General features: G+C 44.0%; 1 protein-coding gene across 1 annotated transcript; it reads right to left on the bottom strand.

The window, feature by feature from the left end:
- Nucleotides 1–419: 419 nt before the first annotated feature.
- LOC125514502 (zinc finger protein CONSTANS-LIKE 16-like) lies at nucleotides 420–2,400 on the bottom strand. Its single transcript, XM_048679844.1, has 2 exons — nucleotides 1,149–2,400; nucleotides 420–1,071 (listed from the first exon to the last, which is right to left on the bottom strand). Exons 1-2 carry the CDS (start codon nucleotides 2,190–2,192, stop codon nucleotides 823–825), a joined length of 1,293 nt encoding a protein of 430 aa, XP_048535801.1. The 5' UTR covers nucleotides 2,193–2,400; the 3' UTR covers nucleotides 420–822.
- Between the last annotated feature and the right edge of the window lie 21,150 nt (nucleotides 2,401–23,550).

Below are 23,550 nucleotides of genomic sequence, written 5' to 3' on the forward strand. Positions count from 1 at the left end.
TGTGTGGGATCTGAAGTGCCATCATCGCATGAACCGGAATCGCGCACAGCACTGAGAGTATGAGAATGAGTCGGCCACTTTTGGGTAGGGTAGCCGCTTTCCAGTTGGATTGGTTCTAGCCACACCTAAGGCAAGGATTTTTTTTTATGAGTAGTGAACCCCACATGTTATAGAGATAAAAAGTGTGGCAAGATTCCCTTAGGCAAGCCAAAGTGTGGCTAATAATTTGATCAACTCAACTAAGGCAAATGTGGCAAGTGTGACAAAAATCATATGGCAATATATGGCAAAGATGATCACAATCCAAACAGGCCAGTGACACTTATTTCCCTAAAAAAAAGAGTCAGTGACATTTATTGACGGAGGGAGTACTGTATTATGTATAGCTGACCTGCTGATATATATGGTACATACAAGAGTTGCAACCAATTTATATATGTTAATTTATTACAATAATGTACAAATGTACAAGTGTACAAGTGCAACCATAACATGCACGCAGAACCACCTATCCTTCTCTCATCTCTGACAGTAGAGACGAGAGAGAAAAAGGTCGCAAAAACCACCAACCCAAAACCATTTCTCAAGGTGAGCTAAACGTTCTGTTCCCGGCCCTTCTCCACTGCCGGAATCACCAAGGAAAGAAACGAAAAAGGACAAAATCATTCCTGACGAACAAAATAGACACTAATTAAAGCAGCTTCGACAAATTTTTGTGTGTGGGTGTGTGTAATTTCATGCCATGCCCGTGACTGACGAGCACGACGCAATCTGTACCCCGCGCGCAGCAATCGACACGCACGGTGCAACGGCCTGGCTAGGTCAGGTGACGGCGCACGGGGCGCCGGCGGCGGCCGCGGCGCCGGTGCGCTTGACGAAGCGGCCCTTCATCCGGGGCCGCTTCTCCGCGTTCAGCTTCCGCACCTCGTAGCGTATCTTCTTGGCGAACAGCCTCGTCCGCCGCTTCTCTCGGTACCGCGACACCCGCGCCTCCCGCCACTCGTCCGTCCTCGGCCTCGGCGGCCACGCCGCGTCGCCATGCCGTCCTCCTCCTCCCGCCGTCCACGTGCCCTACACCATGAACGATGGTTAGATACAGTCTGTATCTCGAGGATATAATGAATTAAGTTGCAAAATCGTGCATGTACCGCGTGGTCGTGGAGCAACAAGTCGTCGAGCTGGCCGGGCGGCCGCCGGCCGTCGGTCCACGGCGAGCTGCCCCAGCTCTCCATGACCGCCTCGTAGTTCAGCCTAAGATCCAGGCTCCTCTTCAAGAACTGCGCATCGTCAACGCCGTCTCCGTTGCTCGCCGACGACGTCTTGTGCTCGAAACTGTCGTCGTCATCCACCAGTGTCGGCGGGCTGCCGTTGAACTCCCGCTTCAGGTCATGGCCAGACGCCAGAACGCCGTTGCTTCGGGAGACAAGGCCGCCGTCGGCCTCCACCTTTACACGCCCGCCGTGTTCCCCCGGCGGCGATATGAGCCCTAGGGCCTCCATGTAGAACGAGTCCTCCAGCTCCTTGCCGTCGTCCAGGCCTTGGCCGAGGAGCGCTTCCATGTCGGCCGCGAACTCCCTGAGATCGGCGTCCGTCGGGCCGAAACTGGCGAAACAATCGGGGAGCTCCTGCACGGGGGACTGCTCGGCCGTGAGCTCCTTCGCGTCTTCCACGGCGCCTTCGACGTCCTCGCTGTGGCGTGAGCCATCGATCGGCGGCGGCGAGCAGAACTCGGCGAGGGCGGGGTCAAAGACCGGCACGCGGTAGAGCAGCTGCTCCTCCTCGGGCGCCCTCCGCTCGTCCGACGTGGAGGACTCACCGGCCCCCACCTCGGGCACCACGAGGCGCCTCGACAGCAGCTGCCCGACGCTCTTGACCGGCGGCCGCCGCGTGCGCGCCTTCCGCCTCGGCCACGCCGGCGCGACGTCCAGGCACTTGGACGTCGTCGCCCCCGACGACTCCTTCACCGCCTTCACCCGCTCAGCCGGCAGCGGGGACGTCGCGCGCAGGCGGAGGCGCTCGTGCCGCCTGGCGAGCGGGTTCGCCGAGTGCACGGACGTGTCACATCCCTGACACAAGAACGCGTCGTCGGCCGCGCAGTACCAGCGCGCGCGCCGTCGCATGCACCCGTCGCACGCGCGCGCGGCCTTGCCGCCCACGGCGCCGCCGGCCGCCTTCTGGTCGGAGCCACCCATCGCCGCCGCCGCGACCAAGACGTACAAGCCAGATCACCTCCAGCGCAACAGCAATGCTTCTTCCGGTACCGTATAATCACAGCGAGCGATCCTTGCTGCTACCTACGATCGAGAAGGTTGCGAGATAGAAATGACAAAAAAGTATCACCGGATTCGGAAGGCTATTTGCTGCGACTGCGAGCGGCATGGCCCAGCAGGTGAGCTTTGCGCTTTGCGCTTTAGGCTCGCGGAGCGGGGCCCGCCCGCCGGCCTTATCTGTGCCCTGATTGGCTTACCGCTAATGCGCCATCCGATTCCATGATCTGCGATTGGCTGCGGCCAGATTTTGCGCGGGGGCCACCTCGCCTTGCTATCGACACGTCGGAGACGAGAGCTCCTGGCTAGCTGAAAAAGTCCTATCCTGTATGTATATACCCACATCGCCGGCCATCGCGCAGTAGAAATGAGGAAATGAAATTGCGCCAACGAAAAGCGTCACCGGTAAACTCCTGTCCATGTAAAAAAAGAACTTTAGTGCCATTTAAATTCCGTACTGAAATTATTTGGGACGTACGTACGGTTAAAGGCATGCAGCGGTTTCGAATGATAAATTCCAGCTATTTCCCTGTAAAGTCCAAGCCAAATCTGTGGTGGCAATGGTAGTACCATGCTCCTGCAAAAATACAGCCTGCTCGAGGCCGGATTCGGCGTCGCTTGCAGAAAAAGTTGAGCTGGTACCAGAGAAGAAATAATACAGGGGTTTGGAGCATAGTAAGAGAGTCGGAGAGGCCGGCATGGGTTCAGAAAAGACCACGTCGTTACTAGCCAAATATCAAATCTGAAATCTGCCATGTTCGGATAATGTTTTTTTCTTCACAAATACGCAGGAGCGTATCAATTTATTGATAGATAGAAAGCAGAAAGTACATAGCGTTAGATACATGACTTGTACACCATGGGGCAAGGATGGGCATCTACATATGAGCAGAAGAGAGGAAGGGGTTGCTCAGCCCCAAGAATACGTCTAGATGCCTATGGTGGATGGTAAGGGGATATCGCCATCATTCCTCCCACACCGGCCAAAGCCCAGGTCTTCACCTCGTCTAGGATGATCTGGGTCAAGTGTCCAGCAGAAGGCCGTGCATTGTCGAACATACATGAGTTGCCGTGCTTCCATATGTTCCATTCAACTAGGATGCCGAGAGAGGCAACACCCTTGCGCAGAGACAACTTTAATGGTGTGCATCAAAACAGACACATCATACGTCTAACGACACGCCCGTATGTGTTCTTGAACAACGGATAGTATAGAGGGGTTGTCATCCAATATCAGCCCCTTGTTCAGGGGAGAGAGGAGAGATAATGGAGGGGGGGGGGCAAAATGGGTTTCTGGTGGGATCCAAGGTTTGTCAGTAGTGTGTCTGGACTCCCCCAAAACACTTATATGTTTTATGGGATTTCAGACATTTGGTCGTGTCTGCGGACGATCCTTGTTGGATGGTTAAAAGTGTCTGGACCGTCATGTTCAAACATTAAGAAACGATTTGGTGTACCCCGTTGGAGATGCCCTTACTATGTGTTTAGGCATCTCCAAGGCGGACCTGTAAACCACCAGCGTCCGTCCGGACCGCTGAAGTCATCCAGCACAGGCCTGTATCAGTCCGGATGTGATTTCTCCCACAAATTGGAGACAAAGTGTGGGGTGCTTTGCGGGAGTCCGGACATCCGAAACATAGGACTCCGACACCCCTGGCCCACCCAATCCCCCCTGCCGGTCTCATTTCCTTCCACTCTGCCTCTTCTCCCCCATGCCTTGCTTTCGCACCCTCCACCTCCGTCGCCACTGTTGTACATCTTCGGTCGCCACAGAGGCATTGCCGGACGTCCGCAACCTGAAGGAAATATGCCCTAGAGGCAATAATAAAGTTATTATTTATTTCCTCATATCATGATAAATGTTTATTATTCATGTAGAATTGTATTAACCGGAAACTTAGTACATGTATGAATACATAGACAAACATAATGTCACTAGTATGCCTCTACTTGACTAGCTCCTTAATCAAAGATGGTTATGTTTCCTAACCGGATGAGTTCCAGGGGTTATCGGATAAATACCGGAGAACCGGGAGGTTACCGGAACCTCCCGGGGGGTTATTGGGCCTTATGGGCCCAAGTGGAGGAAGAGGAGAGGTGGCCAGCTAGGGGCGCACGGCCCCCCTAGCCCAAACCAAATTGAACTAGGGGGGCGCCCCCCCCCCTTTCCTTCTTCTTCTCCTCCCCTTCCTTCCCCTCTCCTACTAGGACTAGGAAAGAGGGGGCAAACCTACTTGGAGTAGGATTGCCCCCCCTTGGGCGCACCTCTCCCCTTGGCCGGCCCTCTCCTCCTCCCCCCTCTATATACGGGGGTAGGGGGCACCCCAAAGACACACAAGTTGATCATTGATTCCTTAGCCATGTGTGGTGCCCCCCTCCACCATAATCCACCTCAATCATATCGTAGCGGTGCTTAGGCGAAGCCCTGCGTCGGTAGCAACATCATCACCGTCAACACGCCGTCGTGCTGACGGAACTCTCCCGTGAAGCTCTGCTGGATCGGAGTTCGTGGGACGTCATCGAGCTGAACGTGTGCTGAACTCGGAGGTGCCGTGCGTTCGGTACTTGGATCGGTCGGATCGTGAAGACGTTCGACTACATCAACCGTGTTCTCATAACGCTTCCGCTTACGGTCTACGAGGGTACGTGGACGATACTCTTCCCTCTCGTGGCTATGCATCACCATGATCTTGCGTGTGCGTAGGATTTTTTTTAAATTACTACATTCCCCAACAGTGGCATCCGAGCCAGGTTTATGCGTAGATGTTATATGCACGAGTAGAACACAAGTGAGTTGTGGGCGATACAAGTCATACTGCTTATTAGCATGTCATACTTTGGTTCGGCGGGATTGTTGGATGAAGCGGCCTGGACCGACATTATGCGTACGCTTACGCGAGGCTGGTTCTACCGACGTGCTTTGCACACAGGTGGCTAGCGGGTGTCAGTTTCTCCAACTTTAGTTGAACCAAGTGTGGCTATGCCCAGTCCTTGAGAAGGTTAAAACATCACTAACTTGACAAACTATCGTTGTGGTTTTGATGCGTAGGTAAGAACAGTTCTTGCTCAGCCCGTAGCAGCCACGTAAAACTTGCAACAACAAAGTAGAGGACGTCTAACTTGTTTTTGCAGGTCATGTTGTGATGTGATATGGTCAAGACATGATGCTATATTTTGTTGTATGAGATGATCATATTTTTTAACCGAGTTATCGGCAACTAGCAGGAGCCATATGGTTGTCGCTTTATTGTATGCAATGCAATCACCCTGTAATTGCTTTACTTTATCACTAAGCGGTAGCGATAGTCGTAGAAGCAATAGTTGGCGAGACAACAATGATGCTAAGATGGAGATCAAGGTGTCGCGCCGGTGACAATGGTGATCATGACGGTGCTTCGGAGATGGAGATCACAAGCACAAGATGATGATGGCCATATCATATCACTTATATTGATTGCATGTGATGTTTATCTTTTATGCATCTTATTTTGCTTAGATCGACAGTAGCATTATAAGATGATCTCTCACTAAATTTCAAGGTACAAGTGTTCTCCCTGAGTATGCACCGTTGCGAAAGTTCGTCATGTCGAGACACCACGTGATGATCAGGTGTGATAAGCTATACGTTCACATACAACGGGTACAAGCCAGTTTTACACATGCAGAATACTCAGGTTAAGACTTGACGAGCCTAGCATATGCAGATATGGCCTCGAAACACTGGAGACCGAAAGGTCGAGCGTGAATCATATAGTAGATATGATCAACATATTGATGTTCACCATTGAAAACTACTCCATCTCACGTGATGATCGGACATGGTTTAGTTGATATGGATCACGTGATCACTTAGATGATTAGAGGGATGTCTATCTAAGTGGGAGTTCTTTAATAATTTGATTAATTGAACTTTAATTTATCATGAACTTAGTACCTGATAGTATTTTGCATTTCTATGTTGTTGTAGATAGATGACCCGTCCTGTTGTTCCGTTGAATTTTAATGCGTTCCTTGAGAAAGCAAAGTTGAAAGATGATGGTAGCAATTACACGGACTGGGTCCGTAACTTGAGAATTATCCTCATTGCTGCACAGAAGAATTACGTCCTGAAAGCACCGCTAGGTGCCAAACCTGCTGCAGGAGCAACACCAGATGTTACGAACGTCTGGCAGAGCAAAGCTGATGACTACTCGATAGTTCAGTGTGCCATGCTTTACGGCTTAGAATCGGGACTTCAACGACGTTTTGAACGTCATGGAGCATATGAGATGTTCCAGGAGTTGAAGTTAATATTTCAAGCAAATGCCCGGATTGAGAGATATGAAGTCTCCAATAAGTTCTACAGCTGCAAGTTGGAGGAGAATAGTTCTGTTAGTGAACATATACACAGAATGTCTAGGTACCATAACCACTTGACTCAACTGAGAGTTAATCTTCCTGTTGATAGTGTCATTGACAGAGTTCTTCAATCACTGCCACCAAGCTACAAGAGCTTCGTGATGAACTATAATATGCAAGGGATGAATAAAACAATTTCCGAGCTCTTCGCAATGCTAAAGGCTGCGGAGGTAGAAATCAAGAAGGAGCATCAAGTGTTGATGGTTAACAAGACCACCAGTTTCAAGAAAAAGGTAAAGGGAAGAAGAAAGGGAACTTCAAGAAGAATGGCAAACAAGTTGTTGCTCAAGAGAAGAAACCCAAGTCTGGACCTAAGCCTGAGACTGAGTGCTTATACTGCAAACAGACTAGTCACTGGAAGCGGAACTGTCCCAAGTATTTGGCAGATAAGAAGGATGGCAAGGTGAACAAATGTATATGTGATATACATGTTATTGATGTGTACCTTACTAATTCTTGCAGTAGTGCCTGGGTATTTGATACTGGTTCCGTTGCCAATATTTGCAACTCGAAACAGGAACTACCGATTAAGCGAAGATTAGCAAAGGACGAGGTGACAATGCGCGTGGGAAATGGTTCCAAAGTCGATGTGATCGCGGTCGGCATGCTACCTCTACATCTACCTTCGGGATTAGTATTAGACCTAAATAATTGTTATTTGGTGCCAGCGTTGAGCATGAACATTATATCTGGATCTTGTTTGATGCGAGACGGTTATTCATTTAAATCATAGAATAATGGTTATTCTATTTATATGAGTAATATCTTTTATGGTCATGCACCCTTAAAGAGTGGTCTATTTTTTTGAATCTCGATAGTGGAGATACACATATTCATAGTATTGAAGCTAAAAGATGCAGAGTTGATAATGATAGTGCAACTTATTTGTGTCACTGCCGTTTGGGTCATATTGGTGTAAAGCGCATGAAGAAACTCCATTCCGATGGACTTTTGGAATCACTTGGTACTTGCGAACCATGCCTCATGGGCAAGATGACAAAAACGCCGTTCTCCGGAACTATGGAGCGAGCAACAGATTTTTTGGAAATCATACATATTGATGTATGTGGCCCGATGAATATTGAGGCTCGCGGCGTATATCGTTATTTTCTAACATTCACGGATGATTTGAGCATATATGGGTATATCTACTTAATGAAACATAAGTCTGAAACATTTGAAAAGTTCAAGGAATTTCATAGTGAAGTGGAAAATCATCATAACAAGAAACTAAAGTTTCTACAATCTCATCGTGGAGGAGAATTATGTCTACTACACAACCTTCTTCTTGTAGACGTTGTTGGGCCTCCAAGTGCAGAGGTTTGTAGGACAGTAGCAAATTTCCCTCAAGTGGATGACCTAAGATTTATCAATCCGTAGGAGGCGTAGGATGAAGATGGTCTCTCTCAAGCAACCCTGCAACCAAATAACAAAGAGTCTCTTGTGTCCCCAACACACCCAATACAATGGTAAATTGTATAGGTGCACTAGTTCGGCGAAGAGATGGTGATACAAGTGGTATATGGATAGTAGATAATGGTTTTTGTAATCTGAAAATATAAAAACAGCAAGGTAACAAATAATAAAAGTGAGCGTAAACGGTATTGCAATGTGTTGAAACAAGGCCTAGGGTTCATATTTTCGCTAGTGCAAGTTCCCTCAACAATAATAACATAATTGGATCATATAACTATCCATCAACATGCAACAAAGAGTCACTCCAAAGTCACTAATAGCGGAGAACGAACGAAGAGATTATGGTAGGTTACGAAACCACCTCAAAGTTAATCTTTCCAATCAATCCGTTGGGCTATTCCTATAAGTGTCACAAACAGTCCTAGGGTTCGTACTAGAATAACACCTTAAGACACAAATCAACCAAAACCTAATGTCACCTAGATACTCCAATGTCACCTCAAGTATCCGTGGGTATGATTATACGATATGCATCACACAATCTCAGATTCATCTATTCAACCAACACATAGAATCTCAAAGAGTGCCCCAAAGTTTCTACCGGAGAATCACGACGAAAATGTGTGACAACCCCTATGCATAGATTCATGGGCGGAACCCGCAAGTTGATCACCAAAACATACATCAAGTGAATCACGTGGTATCCTATTGTCACCACAGATACGCACGGCAAGACATACATCAAGTGTTCTCAAATCTTTAAAGACTCAATCTGATAAGATAACCTCAAAGGGGAAATTCAATCCATTACAAGAGAGTAGAGGGGGAGGAGAAACATAAGATCCAACTATAATAGCAAAGCTCCCGATACATCAAGATCGTACCACCTCAAGAACATGAGAGAGAGAGAGATCAAACACATAGCTACTGATACATACCCTCAGCCCCGAGGGAGAACTACTCCCTCCTCATCATGGAGAGCACCGGGATGATGAAGATGGCCACCAGAGAGGGATTGCCCCCTCCGGCAGGGTGCCGGAACGGGTCTACATTGGTTTTTGGTGGCTACGGAGGCTTCTGACGGCGGAACTCCCGATCTATTGTGTTCCCCGATCGTTTTAGGGTATATGGAGATATATAGGCGGAAGAAGTACGTCAGGGGAGCCACGAGGGGCCCACGAGGGTGGAGGGCGTGCCCAGGCGGGGTGGGCGCGCCCCCTGCCTCGTGGCTTCCTCGTTGCTTCCCTTACGTGGACTCCAAGTCTCCTGGGTTGCTTTCCTTCCAAAATTAAGTTCCGTGAAGTTTCAGGTCAATTGGACTCCGTTTGATTTTCCTTTTCTGCGATACTCTAAAACAAGGAAAAAATAGAAACTGGCACTGGGCTCTGGGTTAATAGGTTAGTCCCAAAAATCATATAAAATAGCATGCATATAAAATAAAACATCCAAGATTGATAATATAATAGCATGGAACAATCAAAAATTATAGATACGTTGGAGACGTATCAGCATCCCCAAGCTTAATTCATGCTCGTCCTCGAGTAGGTAAATGATAAAAACAGAATTTTTGATGTGGAATGCTACCTAACATATTTATCCATGTAATTCTCTTTATTGTGGCAAGAATATTCAGATCCATAAGATTCAAGACAAAAGTTTAATATTGACATAAAAATAATAATACTTCAAGCATACTAACAAAGCAATTATGTCTTCTCAAAATAACACGGCCAATGAAAGCTATCCCTACAAAATCATATAGTCTGGCTATGCTCCATCTTCACCACACAACATATTTCAATCATGCACAACCCCGATGACAAGCCAAGCAATTGTTTCATACTTTTGATGTTCTCAAACCTTTTCAATCTTCACGCAATACATGAGCGTGAGCCATGGACATAGCACTATAGGTGGAATAGAATGGTGGTTGTGGAGAAGACAAAAAGGAGAATATAGTCTCACATCAACTAGGCGTATCAACGGGATATGGAGATGTCCATCAATAGATATCAATGTGAGTGAGTAGGGATTGCCATGCAAAGGATGCACTAGAGCTATAAATGTATGAAAGCTCAACAAAAGAAACTAGTGGGTGTGCATCCAACTCGCTTGCTCATGAAGACCTAGGGCATTTTGAGGAAGCCCGTTATTGGAATATACAAGCCAAGTTGTATAATGAAAGATTCCCGCTAGTATATGAAAGTGACAACATAGGAGACTCTCTATCATGAGGATCATGGTGCTACTTTGAAGCACAAGTGTGGTAAAAGGATAGTAGCATTGCCCCTTCTCTCTTTTTATCTCATTTTTTTATTTGGGCCTTCTCTTTTTTTATGGCCTCTTTTTTCTTCTTTTTTTTATTTGGACTTCTTTGGCCTCTTTTATTTATTTATTTTCGTCAGGAGTCTCATCCCGACTTGTGGGGGAATCATAGTCTCCATCATCCTTTCCTCACTGGGACAATGCTCTAATAATGATGATCATCACACTTTTATTTACTTACAACTCAAGAATTAGAACAAGATATGACTATATGAATGCCTCCGGTGGTGTACCAGGATGTGCAATGACTCATGAGTGACATGTATGAAAGAATTATGAACGGTGGCTTTGCCACAAATACGATGTCAACTACATGATCATGCAAAGCAATATGACAATGATGAAGCATGTCATATTAAACGGAACGGTGGTAAGTTGCATGGCAATATATCTGGGAATGGCTATGGAAATGCCATAATAGGTAGGTATGGTGGCTGTTTTGAGGAAGGTATATGGTGGGTTTATGGTAAAAAGTTGCGCGGTACTAGAAAGGCTAGCAATGGTGAAAGTGTGAGAGTGCGTATAATCCATGGACTCATCATTAGTCATAAAGAACTCACATACTTATTGCAAAAATCTGTTAGTTATCGAAACAAATTACTACGGGCATGCTCCTAGGGGGATAGATTGGTAGGAAAAGACCATCGCTCGTCCCCGACCACCACTCATAAGGAAGACAATCAATAAATAAATCATGCTCCGACTTCATCACATAACGGTTCACCATACGTGCATGCTACGGGAATCACAAACTTTAACACAGGTATCTCTAAAATTCACAACTACTCACTAGCATGACTCTAATATTACCATCCCCATATCTCAAAACAATTATCAAGTATCAAACTTCTCATAGTATTCAATGCACTTTTTATGAAAGTTTTTATTATACCCATCTTGGATGCCCATCATATTAGGACTAGTTTCATAACCAAAGAAAATTACCATGCTGTTTAGGACTCTCAAAATAATATAAGTGAAGCACGAGAGTTCATCTATTTCTATAAAATAAAATCACCACCGTGCTCTAAAAGGATATAAGTGAAGCACTAGAGCAACGACAAACTACTCCGAAAGATATAAGTGAAGATCAATGAGTAGTTGAATAATTATGTAACTATGTGAAGACTCTCTAACATTTAATAATTTCAGATCTTGGTATTTTATTCAAACAGCAAGCAAATCCTAACGAAATAAATTGACGCTCCAAGCAAAACACATATCATGTGGTAAATAAAAATATAGCTTCAAGTAAAGTTACCGATGAACGAAGAGGAAAGAGGGGATGCCTTCCGGGGCATCCCCAAGCTTAGGCTCTTGGTTGTACTTGAATATTACCTTGGGGTGCCTTGGGCATCCCCAAGCTTAGGCTCTTGCCACTGCTTATTCCATAGTCCATCGAATCTTTACCCAAAACTTGAAAACTTCACAACACAAAACTTAACAGAAAACTCGTAAGCTCCGTTAGTATAAGAAAGAAAATCATCATCATAAGGTATTGTAATGAACTCATTCTCTATTTATATTAGTGTAATATCTACTGTATTCCAACTTATCTATGGTTCATACCCTCCGATACTACTCATAGATTCATCAAAATAAGCAAACAACACATCAAAAACAGAATCTGTCAAAAACAGAACAGTCTGTAGTAATATGGATCAAACGTATACTTATGGAACTCATAAAATTCTCAAATAAATTGCTGGACGTGAGGAATTTATCTATTAATCATCTGCAAAAATAATTAACTAAATATCACTTTTCAATTAACAATGGCAGCAATTCTCGTGAGCGCTAAAGTTTCTGTTTTTTACAGCAAGATCAACAAGACTTTCCCCAAGTCTTCCCAATGGTTCTACTTGGCACAAACACTAATTAAAACATAAAAACTCAATCAAAACAGAGGCTAGATAAATTATTTATTACTAAACAGGAGCAAAAAGCAAGGAATAAAAATAAAATTGGGTCGCCTCCCAACAAGCGCTATCGTTTAACGCCCCTAGCTAGGCATGATGATTTCAATGATGCTCACATAAAAGATAAGAATTGTAACATAAAGAGAGCATCATGAAGAATATGACTAGCACATTTAAGTCTAACCCACTTCCTATGCATAGGGATTTTGTGAGCAAACAACTTATGGGAACAATAATCAACTAGCATAGGAAGGCAAAACAAGCATAACTTCAAAACTTTAAGCACATAGAGAGGAAACTTGATATTATTACAATTCCTACAAGCATATGTTCCTTCCTCATAATAATTTTCAGTAGCATCATGAATTAATTCAACAATATAACCAGCACCTAAACCATTCTTTTCATGATCTACAAGCATACAAATTTTATTACTCTCCACACAAACAAAATTCTTCTCATGAATAATAGTGGGAGCAAACTCAACAAAATAATTATCATGTGAGGCATAATCCAATTGAAAACTAAAATCATGATGACAAGTTTCATGGATATCATTATTATTTATAGCATATAAGTCATCACAATAATCATCATAGATAGCAACTTTGTTCTCATAATCAATTGGAACCTCTTCCGGAATAGTGGAATCATTACTAAATAAAGTCATGACCTCTCCAAATCCACTTTCATCAATATAATCATCATAAATAGGAGGCATGCTTTCATCATAATAAATTTGCTCATCAAAACTTGGGGGACAAAAAAATATCATCTTCATCAAACATAGCTTCCCCAAGCTTGTGGCTTTGCATATCATTAGCATCATGGATATTCAAGGAATTTATACTAACAACATTGCAATCATGCTCATCATTCAAACATTTAGTGCTAAATATTCTAATGCATTCTTCTTCTAGCACTTGAGCACAATTATCGGAATCCTTATTCTCACAATAGATATTAAAAAGATAAAGCGTATGAGGCAAACTTAATTCCATTTTTTTGTAATTTTCTTTTATAAACTAAACTAGTGATAAAACAAGAAACTAAAAGATTCGATTGCAAGATCTAAAGATATACCTTCAAGTGCTTACCTCCCCGGCAATGGCGCCAGAAAAGAGCTTGATGTCTACTACACAACCTTCTTCTTGTAGACGTTGTTGGGCCTCCAAGTGCAGTGGTTTGTAGGACAGTAACAAATTTCCCTCAAGTGGATGACCTAAGGTTTATCAATCCGTAGGAGGCGTAGGATGAAGATGGTCTCTCTAAAGCAACCCTGCAACCAAATAACAAAGAGTCTCTTGTGTCCCCAACACACCGAATACAATGGTAAATTGTATAGGTGTCGCGACCCGATCCGAATGGATCAAGCGCTCTGTGCTCAGGTGTCATCCCTGGATCAGTAATGCTGACACCACACAGTACATCGAAGGATTTATAGCAGAGTGGCAATCACGCACTTATTACATCGTTGTCTCAAAAGAGAACTTATTACAATAAACATGGCTTAAGGCCATCTAGTGTCGAGAACAGCAGAAGACTCGGAAGATAAATGGGTCCATCAACTCCAACGGCATCACTGAGTATAGAACCACGACCTAAAACACCTTACTCGTCGTCTGAAAAGTCTGCAACATGAAAGTTGCAGCCCGAAAACGGGTCAGCACATGGAATATGCTGGCAAAGTAACACATAGAGAGTAATGGAATGAAACAGCTATACTACATGCATATATGGCTGGTGGAAAGCTCTATGGTTACAGTTTTTGCGTAAAGCCAGTTTTTCCCTACTACAAAGGAATAAATTTATTTAACTATCATGGTGGTTGTTAAACATTGAGAATGGTTGACAGCATTCTCAATCCCAATTAAGTGAACAATTAAAACCCAACAATATTAATTAGAAGTAACATGTTGAGATTCACATGATATTCAAGTACTAGATACTCAAATTGTCCATAACCGGGGACACGGCTAATCATGATTAGTTTGTACACTCTGTAGAGGTTTACGCACTTTTCCCCACATGACTCGATCGCCTCCGTTTGTTTTCTCGCACTACACGGTGTTTGAGAAACGGATGACCGAGACATAGTCTTTCAGAAGCGCTAGCACCTTACATGTGGGGTAGACCGTACCACCTACAACCCCTACATCTGCTAGTCCACCCCGTAAGAGTTCGCACAACTTAGTCAACTATGCCAGAGCCCATAGTAGCATGTGGCTGCACAGGGAAGTTACTAGCATGAATGATCTTATGATCCCTTTGAGCCTGGGTGGCGGTCCAAAATAAAACAGGCAAGTCCTGATAGACATCAGGTGCCTCAATCCACCCAGATGTGTGTTTAAGTGGCCACCTTAGATAAACCATTAATTAACAACTCACATCTGTCATGGATATCACTCACCCAATCCACGTCTACTAGCATAGCATGGCATAATAAGCAAACGTAGAAGTAACTCCCAAAGGTTTCATAATAAACAGGTAATAGGTACTACCTCATCTACTTCCCATCCCACAGTTTAATTAGATCCTAATCATGCAATGTGAGAGGATTGATCTAATGCAATAAAACATGGGTTGTAGAAAAGGTATGATCAAAGTGTTACTTGCCTTGCTGATGATCCGCGAGACCTAGGGTTTCGAAGTAACAAGCGGCGCAATCCGGGTAATCTATCGCAGACAAACAACAAGCACACAATAAGTACTCATATAATGCACAGGTAAAACTCGAACAAGAGAACGAACCAGAAGGTTCAACTTAAGAACTCCGGTTGCAAAGAAAGAACGAACCGAACAAAGAAACGGAAAACAAACGGAGGAAGAAAACAACTCGGTTCTAGCAAGTTGAAACTAGGTCAAATTTTACCATAGCAAAAACTTGTTTAAGTTGATTAGACGGAACAGCGGTTTTGAAACGAAACTCCAGGTGCTTGAATCACCTGATTCCGATAAACGAGTGAGAAGAAAGACTAGAACGAAGATCGGATCTGAGATCGCGATCGCGGAATAAATCCGACGAGAAGAAAAAGAAGAACGGTTAAACGAACGGATGTTCGTTAACCTAGAAGAATCCGGTGATCATGTTCGTTAGGACGAACGGTCCGGCGAACGGTCCAAAGGCAACTAAATTGGAAAAGAAAACGAATCCAATCTAGGGTTCCAGAGAAGAAAACCGAAACGAAAAACCGATCTAGAAAACGAATCAGAGGAGAAGAAAAGAATCGGAACGATTAGAAGAAAACGATCCGAGGAAAAGAGACGCGGGGCAACCTCCGGCGAGGGGCTCCGGTGGCGTGGCGTAGGGTGGCGGCGGCGTGGGCAAGGTGCGGCGGCGGCGCTAGGGCACAAGGGCGGCGACGCGGGTGTGGGGTGGCGCGGCGGCGGTGTAGGGCGCGGGGTGGGGCGCGGCTTGGGGCTTGGGGGCTTGGGGTTTGATTTGATGGGTTTAGAGGGGGGGTGTTGGGGTATTTATATTGGGGAGGGGAGGAGAGACTTGGGGTAGGGGACAAGAAATAGAGTAGGAAAAGGAAAACGAAACAAAGGAAAAGAGGCTAGCCTAGAGTCCTTCTAGGACGCGGGGTGGGGCGCACAGGGAGGCTGGGGCGGCGGCTGGCTGGGCTTTTGGCCCGGCTGGCCTACGGGAGTTCCTTTTTTTTAAACGATTTCGCGCGTAGAAAAACACAGAAAAGAAAATCTAAACGGGCTCCAAAAATTCTAAAGTAAATTTTCCCCGACTCCTAAAAATGAGTCGAACAAAATGAACTTTACTCCGGACCTAAAATGCAATTTTTGAAAACGCGCATTTTTCCCTATCCAAATAAAACGCAAACAAAACTCCGGCAAAACCAAAATTGATCTATTTATTAAATCTTCATTTTTTCCTAAAGTTGGGAAAGTCATATTATTCCCTCTCTTATATTTTTGATATCGGAAAAATTATTGAAGATGATATAAATAAATCAAATGATCCTCTTTTCAAATTCGAGAAAACTCTCAAATATGAAAATAACGAAATCTCCAACTCTCTCCGAAGGTCCTTGAGTTGCGTGAAATTTCTAGGATCAACCAAAAATGCAAGAAAATATGACATGCATGATGATCTAGTGTATAACATTCCAAATTGCAAATTTGGGATGTTACAATAGGTGCACTAGTTCGGCGAAGAGATGGTGATACAAGTGGTATATGGATAGTAGATAATGGTTTTTGTAATCTGAAAATATAAAAACAGCAAGGTAACAAATGATAAAAGTGAGCGTAAACGGTATTGCAATGTGTTGAAACAAGGCCTAGGGTTCATACTTTCGCTAGTGCAAGTTACCTCAACAATAATAACATAATTGGATCATATAACTATCCCTCAACATGCAACAAAGAGTCACTCCAAAGTCAGTAATAGCGGAGAACGAACGAAGAGATTATGGTAGGGTACGAAACCACCTCAAAGTTATTCTTCCAATCAATCTGTTGGGCTATTCCTATAAGTGTCATAAACATCCCTAGAGTTCGTACTAGAATAACACCTTAAGATACAAATCAACCAAAACCCTAATGTCACCTAGATACTCCAATGTCACCTCAAGTATCCGTGGGTATGATTATACGATATGCATCACACAATCTCAGATTCATCTATTCAACCAACACATAGAATCTCAAAGAGTGCCCCAAAGTTTCTATCGGAGAATCACGACGAAAACGTATGCCAACCCCTATGCATAGGTTCATGGGCGGAACCCGCAAGTTGATCACCAAAACATACATCAAGTGAATCATGTGGTATCCCATTGTCACCACAGATACGCACGGCAAGACATACATCAAGTGTTCTCAAATCTTTAAAGACTCAATCCGATAAGATAACTTCAAAGGGGAAACTCAATCCATTACAAGAGAGTAGAGGGGGAGGAGAAACATAAGATCCAACTATAATAGCAAAGCTCGCGATACATCAAGATCGTACCACCTCAAGAACACGAGAGAGAGAGAGAGAGAGAGAGAGATCAAACACATAGCTACTGATACATACCCTCAGCCCCGAGGGAGAACTACTCCCTCCTCGTCATGGAGAGCACCAGGATGATGAAGATGGCCACCAGAGAGGGATTTCCCCCTCCGGCAGGGTGCCGGAACGGGTCTAGATTGGTTTTCGGTGGCTATGGAGGCTTCTGGCGGCGGAACTCCCGATCTATTGTGCTCCCCGATCATTTTAGGGTATATGGAGATATATAGGCAGAAGAAGTACGTCAGGGGAGACACGAGGGGCCCACGAGGGTGGAGGGCGCGCCCAGGGGGTGGGCACGCCCCCCTACCTCGTGGCTTCCTCGTTGCTTCCCTTACGTGGGCTCCAAGTCTCCCGAGTTGCTTTCCTTCCAAAAATAAGTTCCGTGAAGTTTCAGGTCAATTGGACTCCGTTTGATTTTCCTTTTCTGCGATACTCTAAAACAAGGAAAAAACAGAAACTGGCACTGGGCTCTGGGTTAATAGGTTAGTCCCAAAAATAATATAAAATAGCATATAAATGCATATAAAACATGCAAGGTTGATAATATAATAGCATGGAACAATCAAAAATTATAGATACGTTGGAGACGTATCAGAGAATATTTGAGTTACGAGTTTAGTCTTCATTTGAAAGAATGTGGAATAGTTTCGCAACTCACGCCACCCGGAACACCACAGCGTAATGGTGTGTCCGAATGTCATAATCGTACTTTACTAGATATGGTGTGATCTATGATGTCTCTTACTGATTTACCGCTATCATTTTGGGGTTATGCTTTAGAGACAACTGCATTCACGTTAAATAGGGCACCATCTAAATCCGTTGAGACGACTCCTTATGAACTGTGGTTTGGCAAGAAACCAAAGTTGTCGCTTCTTAAAGTTTTGGGCTGCGATGCTTATGTGAAAAAGCTTCAACCTGATAAGCTCGTACCCAAATCGTAGAAATGTGTCTTCATAGGATACCCAAAAGAAACAATTAGGTACACCTTCTATCACAGATCCGAAGGCAAGACTTTTGTTGCCAAGAATGGATCCTTTCTAGAGAAGGAGTTTATCTAGAAAGAAGTGAGTGGGAGGAAAGTAGAACTTGATGAGGTAACTGTACCTGCTCCCTTATTGGAAAGTAGTTCATCACAGAAATTAGTTCCTGTGACACCTACACCAATTAGTGAGGAAGCTAATGATAATGATCATGAAACTTTAGATCAAGTTACTAACGAACCTCGTAGGTCAACCAGAATAAGATCCGCACCAGAGTGGTACGGTAATCCTGTTCTGGAGGTCATGTTACTAGACCATGATGAACCTACGAACTATGATGAAGCGATGATGAGCCCAGATTCCGCAAAATGGCTTGAGGCCATGAAATCTGAGATGGGATCCATGTATGAGAACAAAGTGTGGACTTTGGTTGACTTGCCCGATGATCGGCAAGCCATCGAGAATAAATGGATCTTCAAGAAGAAGACAGACGCTGATGGTAATGTTACTGTCTACAAAGCTCGACTTGTCGCGAAAGGTTTTCGACAAGTTCAAGGAGTTGACTACGATGAGACCTTCTCACCCATAGCGATGCTTAAGTCCGTCCGAATCATGTTAGCTATTGCCGTATTTTATGGTTATGAAATTTGGGAAATGGATGTAAAGAATGCATTCCTGAATGGATTTCTGGAAGAAGAGTTGTATATGATGCAACCTGAAGGTTTTATCGATCCGAACGGTGCTAACATAGTGTGCAAGCTTCAGCGATCCATTTATGGGCTGGTGCAAACTTCTCGGAGTTGGAATAAATGTTTTGATAGTGTGATCAAAGCATATGGTTTTATACAGACTTTTGGAGAAGCCTGTATTTACAAGAAAGTGAGTGGGAGCTCTGTAGCATTTCTAATATTATATGTGGATGACATATTATTGATTGGAAATGATATAGAATTTCTGGATAGCATAAAAGGATACTTGAATAAGAGTTTTTCAATGAAAGACCTCGGTGAAGCTGCTTACATATTGGGCATCAAGATCTATAGAGATAGATCAAGACGCTTAATTGGACTTTCACAAAGCACATACCTTGACAAAGTTTTGAAGAAGTTCAAAATGGATCAGGCAAAGAAAGGGTTCTTACCTGTGTTGCAAGGTGTGAAGTTGAGTAAGACTCAATGCCCGACCACTGCAGAAGATAGAGAGAAAATGAAAGATGTTCCCTATGCTTCAGCCATAGGCTCTATCATGTATGCAATGCTGTGTACCAGACCTGATGTGTGCCTTGCTATTAGTTTAGTAGGGAGGTACCAAAGTAATCTAGGAGTGGATCACTGGACAACGGTCAAGAACATCCTAAAATACCTGAAAAGGACTAAGGATATGTTTCTCGTTTATGGAGGTGACAAAGAGCTCGTAGTAAATGGTTACGTCGATGCAAGCTTTGACACTGACCCGGACCGTTCTAAATCGGAAACCGGATACGTGTTTATATTGAACGGTGGAGCTGTCAGTTGGAGCAGTTCTAAACAAAGGGTCGTGGCGGGATCTACGTGTGAAGCAGAGTACATTGCTGCTTCAGAAGCAGCGAATGAAGGAGTCTGGATGAAGGAGTTCATATCCGATCTAGGTGTCATACCTAGTGCATCGGGTCTAATGAAAATCTTTTATGACAATACTGGTGCAATTGCCTTGGCAAAGGAATCCAGATTTCACAAAAGAACCAAGAACATCAAGAGATGCTTCAACTCTATCCGGGATCAAGTCCAAGTGGGATACATAGAGATTTGCAAGATACATACGGACAATGGCGGAGCCAGGATTGGACCAAGCCCCGGGCCAAAAAAAATTCACCGCGAGGGAAAATCTTAACGCCCATAAGGGTTTTAGCTACCTTAAAAGATATCCCATACAAAATATGGCTCGGTTGCATTAAAAATTTATAATTTAAACTCAATGCTTAACAGTACAACAAAATAGATAAAAACTTGAAAGAACAGTACATGGTAAAAAAAGAGTACCAAATCAACGGTTTGCTTCATCAATGCCTCACATAACCTCATCAACAGTGGAAGAAGAGTCAACACCTTCAAGGCATAAAAAGCAAAATATCATAAGAGAAGGCATAAACATCAAGTGAAACAATTAACATTGATACATATTTAAAAACGTACCACTTCGACGAGGTAAGAGCCCTTTGCGAGACCTATATGATTGAAAGCGATACACAATATCATCATCATCAATAGTTGCAAATACATCTCGCTCAATATAGCACACCATTCTATAATTCAGCCAATCATCACTCATCCTATTCCTCAACTCAGTCTTGATAATACTCATTGCTGAGAAAGCTTTTTCCACTGATGCGGTTGCAACAGGCAAAATCAATGCCAACTCAATGAGGCGATATACCAAAGGAAAAACAATGTGTCTACCAGTCTGAACCATCTTCACAGCAAGATTGCCAAGGTCATTACAACTCACAAAATCTAGATTAGCTCTCACATCAGCGATGAATGTTCCAAGCTGGTTTCTAAGGACAAAAGAAATCTCATATGTGGAGAAGTCATCAACATACAACTTAGCAAGTTCAACAAGTTTGTCTTCATCAAAATTAGCAAATGAGTTCCTTCGATCAAGACATGCAATGCATCTTAACAATTGAGTAGATCTCTCAGCAAAGCGGTTATTTAACTCAGTAATAACTTGGTCATGCACAACATTGAACAATTCATATCTGAAGTGATGATAGTAAGTTACCATTTGACCACCACGCCCACTTGAACGACCTTGAGCAGGAATTGTATCATCCATGTTAGGCAATATAATGTTATGTTTAACACAAAATTCATTCTTCTCTTCCAAGAGTTGATCCCAACCATTTTCCATTATATCTTGAAGTTTCTGCAATGTGACACCAATCAAACTCACTGCAAGAACAATGTTTTGATCTTTCCTTTGCAAACATTGTGACAGCTCATTAGTTTTGCCCAATAGATTGATCATAAGATGCAACATGAAAACAAATTCAAAGCTTTCCATCTAAGAAATCAAGCCACCTGCTGTGCTTCTTTGTGTTAAATTTTCTGCATCATCATGAATGTTCTCTAACACTTGCAAAACTGATTTCCACATAGTTAGAAATCGACATAAAGTTTTATGATGTGTGCCCCACCGTGTATCTCTCTTGATTTTTCCCTCTTCCTGAAAAAATCTCCCCTGACTCCAATTGGATTACAATATTTTCTTGTTATTGTTGGGCTAGTTCATCATGTCTCTTACAAGAAGCATTGACGGTGTTGACAATCAAAGTTATGTGGTCAAAGAAATCCGTTACAGAAGAACAACACTTGGCCACAGCAACAACCACTAACTGCAACTGATGGGCAAAGCAATGGGTATAAAATGCATAAGGATTTTCATCTTGTATTAACTTTTGCAACCCACGAAATTTCCCTCTCATGTTAGAAGCTCCATCATACCCTTGCCCTCTCAATTTTGACATAGACAAGCCATGTTCAAGAAACATACCATCCAAAGCTGCCTTTAGAGAAGCTGCCCTTGTGTCAGCAACATGCTTGATCTCAATAAATATCTCAATCGTATACCCATGACTGTTAACATACCTACATGAGACAAATAGGCAAACAAACAATTAGGTGTTACTATTAGTGATGAACAAAACAACAATTAATATAACAAATACAATGTTACTCACCTTGAAACCATAGCCATTTGTTCTTTTATGGATGCATCTCTCGACTCATCAACAAGTAAAGAAAAATTCCTATCTCCGACATCAGCAATAATTGATTTGGTGGTCTCTTCCGCGCAAGCTTGGTACAATTGAAATTGTATCTCATGTGTGTTGGGTAACATAGTAATTTCAAAAAAAATCCTACACACACGCAAGATCATGGTGATGCATAGCAACGAGAGGAGAGAGTGTGATCTACGTACCCTTGTAGACCGACAGTGGAAGCGTTAGCACAACGCGGTTGATGTAGTCGTACGTCTTCACGGCCCGACCGATCAAGCACCGAAACTACAGCACCTCCGAGTTCTAGCACACGTTCAACTCGATGACGATCCCCGGACTCCGATCTAGCAAAGTGTCGGGGAAGAGTTCTGTCAGCACGACGGCGTGGTGACGACCTTGATGTACTACCGTCGCAGGGCTTCGCCTAAGCACCGCTACAATATTATCGAGGACTATGGTGGAAGGGGGCACCGCACACGGTTAAGAATATGATCACGTGGATCAACTTGTGTGTCTAGGGGTGCCACTTGCCCCCGTATATAAAGGATCAAGGGGGGGTGCGGCCGGCCAGGAGGAGGGCGCGCCAGGAGGAGTCCTACTCCCATCGGGAGTAGGATTCCCCCCCTTTCCTAGTTGGAATAGGATTCGGGAAGGGGGAAAGAGGAGAGAGAGAAGGAAGGGGGGGCGCCGCCCCCCTCTCCTTGTCCTATTCGGACTAGGGGGGAGGGGCGCGCGGCCCAGCCCTGGCCACCTCTCCTCTCTTCCACTAAAGCCCACTAAGGCCCATATACCTCCCGGGGGGTTCCGGTAACCTCCCGGTACTCCGGTAAAATCCCGATTTCACCCGGAACACTTCCGATATCCAAATATAGGTTTCCAATATATCAATCTTTATGTCTCGACCATTTCGAGACTCCTCGTCATGTCCGTGATCACATCCGGGACTCCGAACAAACTTCGGTACATCAAAATGCATAAACTCATAATATAACTGTCATCGAAACCTTAAGCGCGCGGACCCTACGGGTTCGAAAACAATGTAGACATGACCGAGACACGTCTCCGGTCAATAACCAATAGCGGAACCTGGATGCTCATATTGGCTCCTACATATTCTACGAAGATCTTTTATCGGTCAGACCGCATAACAACATACGTTGTTCCCTTTGTCATCGGTATGTTACTTGCCCGAGATTCGATCGTCGGTATCTCAATACCTAGTTCAATCTCGTTACCGGCAAGTCTCTTTACTCGTTCCGTAATACATCATCTCACAACTAACTCATTAGTTGCAATGCTTGCAAGGCTTATGTGATGTGCATTACCGAGAGGGCCCAGAGATACCTCTCCGACAATCGGAGTGACAAATCCTAATCTCGAAATACGCCAACCCAACATGTACCTTTGGAGACACCTGTAGAGCACCTTTATAATCACCCAGTTACGTTGTGACGTTTGGTAGCACATAAAG

This window comes from Triticum urartu, chromosome 6 (genome assembly GCF_003073215.2).
Source record: "Triticum urartu cultivar G1812 chromosome 6, Tu2.1, whole genome shotgun sequence".
NCBI classification, from domain to species: domain Eukaryota; kingdom Viridiplantae; phylum Streptophyta; class Magnoliopsida; order Poales; family Poaceae; genus Triticum; species Triticum urartu.